Raw genomic sequence first — 12,212 nt, forward strand, 5'->3', positions numbered from 1 at the left:
TTAGATTCTTTTAATAATTATCATTTTGAAATATTCAACATGAAAAACATTGAAATAGTTATGAAATCCATTCTTATTATCACAATAAATTGTAACATTACACTTGTCAATGAAAAAAAAAGAAACTGTTAGATTTTTAAGTTTCATAAACGAAAAATAAAATTCTAAGGCCCCCAACCTACTGATGGACTCCCCTCTCAGCCACTGGCATTCCAAAGTAAACCTGAAAAACTAGTTCAGACCATGACCAGAAGAGGTAGGTTAGACATGTGTTATTATAACTTCCTCCCTTTGGAATTCAGATGCAATTGACCAGCACTACCATTAAAACAGAGATCTTAACACAGAAACAGACCCTTTGTAACAGTAAGATACCAAATTCAAACCTGATTCTAGTATGGTGATTCATGACAGATAGTAGGTCCTGAAAGAAATTGAAATTATTTTCCCCAAAATATATTTCTTTGACATGTTCTTAAATGGCATGGCCCTGCAAAGCTGTCTCTTGTGTGGAAAATCCACATTCTGTAGAGAATCATCTTCCCTTTCCATGTCTTTTCCCTGATCCAGGAGAGAATTAACTAAAAGTATGGAACCTTTTTAGGTCTGATAAGAGCTTTGAAGCCTGGTACCTGGGGTCTGCATCTGCATAATAAAAATCATGGTCTCCACAACTTCTTGTCTTAACCCAAACACTCCTTTCTATTGATTCCAGGCTTTAGATAATAACTCTTCCAATCAATTGCTAATCAGAAAATCTTTGAATCTACCTGTGACCTGAAAGCTCCCACTTCAAGTTGTCCCACGTTTCTGCAGAGAAACACTGTACACCTCATTATACATATTGATTGATGTTTGCCTGTAACTTTAATGTATAAAATCAAGCCATAAACCAACTACCTTGGGCGTATGTTCTCAGGACCTTCTGGGGCTGTGTTATAGGTCATGGTCATCACATTTGGCTCACAATAAATCTCTGCAAATATTTTACAGTTTGACTCTTTTCATCAACAGTTTTTATCAACTACCTTGTCAGAATGGTTTGTTTTGTTTTGTTTCAGAGACAGGGTCTCACTCTGTCACCCAAGCTGGAGTACAGTGGCATGATCACAGCTCACCCACTACCTTGGCCTCCCAGGCTCAAGTGATCCTCCTGCCTCAGCCTCCCAAGTAGCTGGGACCACAGGCACATGCCACCATGCCTGGCTAGTTTTTTATTTTTATTTTTGTAGAAACGGGGTCTCCCTATGTTGCCCAGGCTGGTCTCATACTCCTTGGCTTAAGTGACCCTTCCAGCCCAGCCTCCCAAAGTGCTGGGATTACAGGCATGAGCCACCATGCCTGGCCATTTTTATATTCATGACAACTATCAAAACTGTAAAGGAAACATCCCTAAGATGTCTTGATCAGAAATTGCATGTTGCAGTTTCAAGCATAGAAACTGATATTAGAAAACTTTACTTGCGGAAACAACCTCAAATTCCTTCTCCTAATTTCTGAAAACACTTTATTAGAAGTATACAAATTTAATATTTAATGTCTTATCTAATACTTTGTTAATCTTATAATTATGGCATATAAAATAAAATACTTTTTTCATCATAAAGATGTCCCCAAATGTCTTGTTTTCTTATCTGTGTGTGCCATAAATTGAACAGTTTTGAATATTGTTTATGCTTTCAATTGCACTGAAGGCTGGTGTTTGGAAAAATAGTTCTTTTACTTACTTCTGTATTTATGTCAAATTTTAAAATAAGCATGTATTACTTTTGTGATTAAAACTTATCATAAATATTTAAAGTAAATTAAAATAAATAGTAAAGTAATATAGCATAATGGCATTTAAAAATGCATAATTAGCAATATTTTCTTTAAAAATAGATAATATTTCTAGCTTTCTTTTGATTAGTGAAAAATGAAAAAATGCAAATTTAAAAAAAGAGAAAGTAAATAATACTACATCACAGGTCACAAAACAGACACTCTGGAATGCTATAGTATAGTAGGTCAAACAATACAACCTTCCTTATTGGCAATTTGACAATATGCATCAAACGTCTAAACAGTGTTCAAAACCTTCAACCCAACAATCCTTCTAGTCTAAAGGAATTAATTTTAAACAGTTAAATAATTTCACTGCAGAAAAAAATTTTTTTTAAGATTTTTTTTTCTTTTTTTTCTTTTATTATTATACTTTAAGTTTTAGGGTACATGTGCACATTGTGCAGGTTAGTTACATATGTATACATGTGCCATGCTGGTGCACTGCAGCCACTAACTCGTCATCTAGCATTAGGTATATCTCCCAATGTTATCCTTCCCCCTCCCCCCGCTCCACAACAGTCCCCAGAGTGTGATGTTTCCCTTCCTGTGTCCATGTGATCTCATTGTTCAATTCCCACCTATGAGTGAGAATATGCAGTGTTTGGTTTTTTGTTCTTGCGATAGTTTACTGAGAATGATGATTTCCAATTTCATCCATGTCCCTACAAAGGACATGAACTCATCATTTTTTATGGCTGCATAGTATTCCATGGTGTATATGTGCCACATTTTCTTAATCCAGTCTATCATTGTTGGACATTTGGGTTGGTTCCAAGTCTTTGCTATTGTGAATAATGCCGCAATAAACATACGTGTGCATGTGTCTTTATAGCAGCATGATTTATAGCCCTTTGGGTATATACCCAGTAATGGGATTGCTGGGTCAAATGGTATTTCTAGTTCTAGATCCCTGAGGAATCGCCACACTGACTTCCACAATGGTTGAACTAGTTTACAGTCCCACCAACAGTGTAAAAGTGTTCCTATTTCTCCATATCTTCTCCAGCACCTGTTGTTTCCTGACTTTTTAATGATTGCCATTCTCACTGGTGTGAGATGGTATCTCATTGTGGTTTTGATTTGCATTTCTCTGATGGCCAGTGATGATGAGCATTTTTTCATGTGTTTTTTGGCTGCATAAATGTCTTCTTTTGAGAAGTGTCTGTTCATGTCCTTCACCCACTTTTTGATGGGGTTGTTTGTTTTTTTCTTGTAAATTTGTTTGAGTTCATTGTAGATTCTGGATATTAGCCCTTTGTCAGATGAGTAGGTTGCGAAAATTTTCTCCCATTTTGTAGGTTGCCTGTTCACTCTGATGGTAGTTTCTTTTGCTGTGCAGAAGCTCTTTAGTTTAATTAGATCCCATTTGTCAATTTTGGCTTTTGTTGCCATTGCTTTTGGTGTTGTAGACATGAAGTCCTTGCCCATGCCTATGTCCTGAATGGTATTGCCTAGGTTTTCTTCTAGGGTTTTTATGGTTTTAGGTCTAACGTTTAAATCTTTAATCCATCTTGAATTGATTTTTGTATAAGGTGTAAGGAAGGGATCCAGTTTCAGCTTTCTACATATGGCTAGCCAGTTTTCCCAGCACCATTTATTAAATAGGGAATCGTTTCTGCATTTCTTGTTTTTGTCAGGTTTGTCAAAGATCAGATGGTTGTAGCTATGCGGCATTATTTCTGAGGGCTCTGTGCTGTTCCATTGGTCTATATCTCTGTTTTGGGACCAGTACCATGCTGTTTTGGTTACTGTAGCCTCGTAGTATAGTTTGAAGTCAGGTAGTGTGATGCCTCCAGCTTTGTTCTTTTGGCTTAGGATTGAATTGGCAATGAGGGCTCTTTTTTGGTTCCATATGAACTTTAAAGTAGTTTTTTCCAATTCTGTGAAGAAAGTCATTGGCAGCTTGATGGGGATGGCATTGAATCTATAAATTACCTTGGGCAGTATGGCCATTTTCATGATATTGATTCTTCCTACCCATGAGCATGGAATGTTCTTCCATTTGTTTGTATCCTCTTTCATTTCATTGAGCAGTGGTTTGTAGTTCTCCTTGAAGAGGTCCTTCACCTCTCTTGTAAGTTGGATTCCTAGGTATTTTATTCTCTTTGAAGCAATTGTGAATGGGAGTTGACTCATGATTTGGCTCTCTGTTTGTCTGTTGCTAGTGTATAAGAATGCTTGTGATTTTTGTACATTGATTTTGTATCCTGAGACTTTGCTGAAGTTGCTTATCAGCTTAAGGAGATTTTGGGCTGAGACAATGGGGTTTTTCAGATATACAATCATGTCGTCCGCAAAGAGGGACAATTTGACTTCCTCTTTTCCTAATTGAATACCCTTTATTTGCTTCTCCTGCCTAATTGCCCTGGCCAGAACTTCCAACACTATGTTGAATAGGAGTGGTGAGAGAGGGCATCCCTGTCTTGTGCCAGTTTTCAGAGGGAATGCTTCCAGTTTTTGCCCATTCAGTACGATATTGGCTGTGGGTTTGTCATAGATAGCTCTTATTATTTTGAGATATGTCCCATCAATACCTAATTTATTGAGAGTTTTTAGCATGAAGGGTGGTTGAATTTTGTCAAAGGCCTTTTCTGCATCTATCGAGATAATCATGTGGTTTTTGTCTTTGGCTCTGTTTATATGCTGGATTACATTTATTGATTTGCGTATATTGAACCAGCCTTGCATCCCAGGGATGAAGCCCACTTGATCATGGTGGATAAGCTTTTTGATGTGCTGCTGGATTCATTTTGCCAGTATTTTATTGAGGATTTTTGCATCAATGTTCATCAAGGATATTGGTCTAAAATTCTCTTTTTTGGTTGTGTCTCTGCCTGGCTTTGGTATCAGAATGATGCTGGCCTCATAAAATGAGTTAGGGAGGATTCCCTCTTTTTATATTGATTGGAATAGTTCCAGAAGGAATGGTACCAGTTCCTCCTTGTACCTCTGGGAGAATTCGGCTGTGAATCCATCTGGTCCTGGACTCTTTTTGGTTGGTAAGCTATTGATTATTGCCACAATTTCAGCTCCTGTTATTGGTCTATTCAGAGATTCAACTTCTTCCTGGTTTAGTCTTGGGAGAGTGTATGTGTCGAGGAATGTATCCATTTCTTCTAGATTTTCTAGTTTATTTGCGTAGACGTGTTTGTAGTATTCTCTGATGGTAGTTTGTATTTCTGTGGGATCGGTGGTGATATCCCCTTTATCATTTTTTATTGCATCTATTTGATTCTTCTCTCTTTTTTTCTTTCTTAGTCTTGCTAGCGGTCTATCTATTTTGTTGATCCTTTCAACAAACCAGCTCCTGGATTCATTAATTTTTTGAAGGGTTTTTTGTGTCTCTATTTCCTTCAGTTCTGCTCTGATTTTAGTTATTTCTTGCCTTCTGCTAGCTTTTGAATGTGTTTGCTCTTGTTTTTCTAGTTCTTTTAATTGTGATGTTAGGGTGTCAATTTTGGATCTTTCCTGCTTTCTCTTGTGGGCATTTAGTGCTATAAATTTCCCTCTACACACTGCTTTGAATGCGTCCCAGAGATTCTGGTATGTTGTGTCTTTGTTCTTGTTGGTTTCAAAGAACATCTTTATTTCTGCCTTCATTTCGTTATGTACCCAGTAGTCATTCAGGAGCAGGTTGTTCAGTTTCCATGTAGTTGAGCAGTTTTGAGTGAGATTCTTAATTCTGAGTTCTAGTTTGATTGCACTGTGGTCTGAGAGATATTTTGTTATAATGTCTGTTCTTTTACATTTGCTGAGGAGAGTTTCACTTCCATGTATGTGGTCAATTTTGGAATAGGTGTGGTGTGGTGCTGAAAAAAATGTATATTCTGTTGATTTGGAGTGGAGAGTTCTGTAGATGTCTATTAGGTCCACTTGGTACAGAGCTGAGTTCAATTCCTGGGTATCCTTGTTGACTTTCTGTCTCGTTGATCTAGAAAAATTTTTAAAAAAATTTTTTGCAGGGAAAATGCTGTGCATATAATTAGCAGTGGTTTTTATGACTTGATAAAATTCAAAACACCTTAAACATCCAAAAATAGGGAATGAGCAAATAAATTATTTTCCATGTTCTGATGAAAAGTTATGTTTATGAAAATTTTGTGATAACATAAACAATGTGTAAGTCACTAACTTAAATAAAATACACACTTGAATAATCTTATGATCCAAGTTATATAAAAAGCAAGATATATCTTCAAGAAAAAAGAAACAGTTGGAACTCAAATTATGTGCAGCTTTTCGTGGTAGACATTTTTTTTTCTGCTTATTTTCTTTGAGAAGCATATATTGGAAAAAAGTATTAACTTTTATATTTGAAACAAGCTTGCGTGATTTGCTTTCTGTTTCAAGTTTACTTGGAACATCAGCCACCTCTAAGCATCTGTGGTGAGGGGGTTATAAAACCTTTAAATCATATTATGGGTTGCTATTTGCCTGGATTTTCTGGAAGAAAACTGTAACTCTATTTCACTTCTAGAATATTATTTTTCTTGTCAAACTTTATTCATGACTACTAGTATTACAGCTCCATAATTTCTTTTTCAGATCTAAACAGAAAAAAATATAATTTAAAGTTTTCTACCCTTAAGCTTAAATATGTTGTGGAGAAAAATGCCAAATTATCCACTACATGTAAGTTTTCTTAAATTTATTTATTTTTTTGTAACAATAACAGTCTGGATTGGGTTATGCTGTAACAGAAAACCTAGCAAATACTGGATTAAACAAAGACAAGGTTTATTTCTCTGAAGTAACAGTCAGTGAAGAAATAGGCAGGAGAGGAATGATAAGGTCACTACGCAATGCCATCATAGACCCAGGGGCCCTCTAGCTTTCCACTTGGCCTCTGTAGGGCCTTGCTTTTCTAGTCATGCTTTAACTCTCATTGCAAGATAGCTGCTCTATCTCTAGCCTCATGGCTTGTTTCAGGTAGAAGGAAGGAGGAGGTCGAAGAGCAAAAAGTCCTTATTAACTAAGTCACATTTTTAAAGAGTTTTCATAGACACCCTACTCAAGGATGTCCACCTATATATCACTAGTCAGAACTGTGTCACAAACCACCCTTGTTCAAAAGAGAAACTGGGAAATTGGTTATTAACTGGATACATTACTGCCCTTAAGAAACTTGTTTTTTTTTCTACTTAAAGAACAAAAATGGGGTTTTCTCTATTAAAGAAAAAGGAGAATGGGCATAAACTAGACAACTAGCAGCAGTAGCAGCCACGGTGACTATAACTAAAAATCACCATGAAGAATAGTATGCAGAAATGATATGATTAGGCTATTACGTGTGAAGCATACTAACAATTTCTATTCATCAGAATAACATACAAATTTTAAACTATGACTAAATTTACTAGTGATTATTTCTATCTCCTCACATAACATCACAAATGTATAAATTCCCAGCATATACTTGGATTCACACACGCATACACACACACACATACAAATTTAGAATTAGAGTGACCTAATTTCTTATTGTAATTTCATAAACATCTTTCCAATCCAGGCTTTTATTTATCACAAAGGCAATGAAAGAGGAAAGCGTTGAATATAGTAACTTTCCAGCATCTAATGACCAGTACACTGTAAATCCTTCAAGAGCAGAGACTATTTCATTAGATTTAGCTCTCTTAAGACATTTTTATAAAGAATTTTTTAAGAAAAAAATTGGTTTACAGAATCAGTGAACAAAATGAACTAAAGAATGGCTAAAAAGACTTTCTGTATTTAGCTTCCTTTGTTTGCTTCTTTGCTGATTTGTTCATTTTACATAAGCCTTACTTAATTGGTTCTTTTAAAAGCTATCAGAAGGAAATTTCAGGATATCAAGAGATGGGATCAAATCAAAGGCTTTTGCTGAGGGCTGTTTGGTGCCCAAATGAAAACAGTATTATACAACATTCAGATATTACTGATAGTGACAGGAGGCAGCCAAATGCCTAGGCAGATGGGGTGGGTTCCTGGTGAAACCCCACCTCTAAACAAAAGACAGTTTAAAGCCTGAAAGCCAAGCTGCAAGTTAAATTCTGGGACCAGATTGAGAACTTATCTTCCCATTTCACATACTTTCCTCTGATTGTTCCCCACTCTTCACCTATTTTACATATACCTACCCTTTCCTAATTGGTTTTTCTACACTGTCATGCCCACCTTTGAGTGGTGTCTTCACTTTTACCTTTTTGCATACCTCACAAACCAGCATGTACTTCCCATTTTGAGTCCCTAAAAGGTCCTGGACCCAGCCACCATGGTGGGGCTTTCCTGCCTTCCAGTAGGGGAACCACCCCCCATATCCCCTCTCTGCTGACAGTTGTTCTGTCCTTCAGTAAAATTCTTCTCCACCATCCTTACCCTTCAATGCCCAGCATATCCTCATTCTTCTTGGGTGTGGTACAAAACCTTGGGAACTGCTGAATGCAGGTACAAGCTATAACAGAGGCAAGCTGGGGCATGCCAGGTGGGCTGTTGCCGGTCAGGGGTCCCCAGCTTCCAAAGTGACTGAGAAGAAAAGTCCTGCATCATTACCCACAAGGTTCCAGCCTTCTTCTCATGAAATTTCTCTCTTTTTTTGAAATTCAAATAGATTTGCACCTTCACCTTTATTTTTGGCAGAAGTAGTAGTGAAGAAAAACAGGGTTTTACATCCAATGAATGATTGTTTTGTAGAAGTGTTCTAACCACTTTATTACCCCACCTCCACCCCCAGAGCAGAAATGAAGGGTGTTGTCAACTCCTTTGATATAGATTTAATGAGAAGAACCCTTTCTATTTATTATAGCAATATTAAAATAGGAAGCAAGAATGAAATGTTATATTCCAATGTTGCAATGTGTCTAATTATTCATCTTTATATATAACTAGAAAGACTATTATGTGATTATTTTATGTTGGAAAGATGCACATAAATATTGATATGACCCAAGGATAATAGAAAATAGGCACAATGAGGTAATTATATTTATGTCCCACAACAAAAAAACACAATCATACATTGTTTGGCCTGTATGAGGTGCATTTTTGCCTTATGAAAGAAATTTGACCAAGTTTCAAAAAATATAGTTTATAAGTAGAAAGGACAGCCGTACTTTAAATGACCTTCAGAAATGATCACATGATGTTCTCTACTCAAAACACTGGATGAATATATATTCTAAAATAACCAGAAGATATCTAGTTTTGAATTATAGCCTCTCTGGGTCCCTGAGTAGAGACATTGTGTTCCTTTCAATAAATAACTGCTCTTTCCTACTTATTTACAGAACAGATTTTCACTACAGAAGCAGAAAATCTCATCTCGTTATTGTAGGCTTCTTGTCATACAACATAGTAGAGGGATAGGATGGGTGCTCAGGTCAGTCTGAAGATGTTAAAATCATTTAAAAAAGTAACTCAGTAATATCTATGAAAACTTGCAAACTCACATTTGTTTTGACCCTTCAAACCTACTTTGTGAAAGCTATTCTGTAAAAATTAAAGCACCAGAATTTATGAATATATAAAAACTGGTTGTTTTAGTATTATCTATTGTGACAAAAAAGTAACCATCAGTAGGGCTACTGCTAAACAAATTGTTGAAATTGTGTTATATTCAATATTAAGGAATATTATGCATTGGTGAAAAAACTAAAAACATTAACATATAAAGATGCTCCTGATATACAATCAAACTTGGAGAACACAATAAATTAGTCATACTCATGCCAAAAAATGCAAACTTAATAAATCTAAATTTATTAAATTTAGATTGAATACAGTCATGCAGTGACTAAATCTTACATGGCTTCTCAACACAGTCAGATTGTGTGTAAAACCACTCGCCTTTGCCATAATTTCATCAAAGCCCTCTTCATCTCACTATTTCGCAAACTGTAGATAAGCGGATTCAGCAGTGGTGTCAGAAGTGAGTAAGACAGTGACATCACTTTCTTGGTTTCCAGTGAGTAGCCAGATTTGGGTTGTAAATAAGTCATACTGGCTGTGCCATAGAATAGGGTCACAGATGTGAGGTGAGCAGCACAGGTGGAAAAGGCCTTTTGTCTCCCAGTGGTTGATGGCATCTTCAGGATGGCAAACAGAACTCGAATGTAAGATAAGAGTATCAACAAGAAAGGAACCAAAATAATCAAAAAGGTGCCTGTGAATGCATAGATTTCAAACAAAAACGTGTCTGCACGTGCAAGTTCTAACACTGCTGGGGTTTCACAAGATATATGGTTAATTTCATTAAGGCCACAAAAGGGAAAACTAGATACCCATGATGTTTGAACAGTACCTAACATAAAACCTAAGGCCCATGAAAATATAATTAATTTCATAAAAACTCCTTTATTCATAATCATTTGGTAGTTGAGAGGATGGCAAATTGCAGCAAATCGGTCATAAGCCATTGCTCCCAGAAGAAAACATTCAGCCCCACCAAAAAGAAGGATGAAATACATCTGTGCAAAACAGCCCCCAAAAGAAATTGTAGTTTTTTCAGTAGAGAGGACCACCAGCATTTCAGGCATAATAACTGCACTGAAACTCAGGTCCACCACAGATAAGTTCAGGAGAAACAGGTACATGGGAACGTGGAGGCTCTGGTCTAGGGAGATGATGACTATAATGATGGCATTTCCCATCAGGGTCACCAGATAAATAACCAGGAAAGCCACAAAGAGCTGCCCCTGGAGCTCAGGATAGTTAGAAAAGCCCAAGAGGATGAATTCAACCACACAGCTTTGATTTTGTCTTTCCATTTTCAGTAATGAAGTTGTGCATTGATTTTATGGACATAGTATATACAGAATAAAGCCACAGTCCATTAGCTAAGAATTCCAGTCTGCATTCACCCCAGAAATTCTGGCAGAAGATGAGGAGCCTATCCTGACAGAAATTTTCTTTGGCAATTTTAGACAATGACCAAATACTTGGATTATATTCCAAATATAAAAAATAGAAATGAAGAATTCTGGCTCAGAGATCTTGTCAAATAATATCAAAATTTATTTGATATTATTTGAAAATTAAACATAGCCTTAATGGAAATATAAATACTTTATACCTTAGGTTCCAATCCCATAACATTGCTGCAAGTGTTCTTTATTCAACTGAATTTTACATAAATGCAAAACTTAAGACTACAAAAAATAAAATATAAAAAAGCAGATAGATTGAAAAATATGTCTCAACAAATGTGATAACAGCCTAATAATCCAATGTTACAGCATATTTGATATAAACTTATTTAAAATATTAATTAGATTCAAAGTACCTATATATGACTTGGAGAAAGAAAACAACATTCTGTAGAAACATAGAGGGGATTTGAATTTTCAACACAACCATATTAGGTGACCTATAGACTATGTGAATTGGCTTCAAGCTTACAGATTTCTGCCCATCCTGGATTTGGCCAATTATATTGGGATTTACCTGGATGTGAAGTTTTTGGGGCCAGATCTCCAAGGTCTATCCTTCTGACCATGATGACTTAAGAAAAAAACCATCTGGGGGATCATTGTGTAATTTAAAAGATTTCACTCTCTCTCTCCTTTTCTCTCTTCTCTCTTCCCACTATACTCGTCATCAAAAAATTCATTTAATCATTAATTATTCAACAAACACTGATTAACCAGCTACCATTTTCTAGGCTCTGCACCCTTAGGAATACACATGAATCCAGAGCTCAACAGAGAGCTAAGCACACTACATAAAATAGCTTCTAACCCCTTAACCAGTATGCTGCATAAACTAGTACCTCCCCGTACCGCATACCCCAGGACTTTCTCTTTCTTTCTCTCTCTCTTTCTATGTATGTATGTATATATATATATATATATATATATATATATATATATATATATACACACACATGCACACATATATATACACAACTGAGTGATTCAGTGCATTGATTTTATAACATTATATGGCATAGAATATAATATATCCTCTATATATCCTTTTTTAAGAAATATGTGTAAAATATATTTTAAATATTTATATAAATATAAACAGATTAATATTTTATATATTATTTATATATTATATATATATATATATAAGCTCTAGTGAGGTGTATACATATATATAAAATCCCTCACTAGAGCTTAGCTCTCAGAGGGCAAAGATTTTGTTTGCTTCTTTGCTCTACACACAGTGCCTACAACCCTCCCTGGCTCATAATAGGTTTTAAACCAACATTTTTGAATAAATGAATTTTAAAATAAGAAAAACCTAGACTCTATTTTTAAGGAATAGAGTGCCTAAGAGAAGTCAGCACACAACACAATTGGAAATTAATAACACGTGCTGTAGAAATTTAAGTAAGGGAATGATGACATTTGAAGGGGGTGGAGGATGAACAAACACAATCACAGGATGTCATGAATGGAAGGCCG

At 35.9% G+C, this 12,212-nt stretch overlaps 1 protein-coding gene across 1 annotated transcript; it reads right to left on the reverse strand.

Annotated features, from left to right (window-relative positions):
* Positions 1–9,623: 9,623 nt before the first annotated feature.
* Positions 9,624–10,568, reverse strand: OR10A6 (olfactory receptor family 10 subfamily A member 6). Its single transcript, XM_004050644.4, has one exon. The coding sequence runs from the start codon at positions 10,566–10,568 to the stop codon at positions 9,624–9,626; it is 945 nt and encodes a 314-aa protein (XP_004050692.4).
* Between the last annotated feature and the right edge of the window lie 1,644 nt (positions 10,569–12,212).

This window comes from Gorilla gorilla, chromosome 9 (assembly GCF_029281585.2).
Source record: "Gorilla gorilla gorilla isolate KB3781 chromosome 9, NHGRI_mGorGor1-v2.1_pri, whole genome shotgun sequence".
Taxonomy (NCBI): domain Eukaryota; kingdom Metazoa; phylum Chordata; class Mammalia; order Primates; family Hominidae; genus Gorilla; species Gorilla gorilla.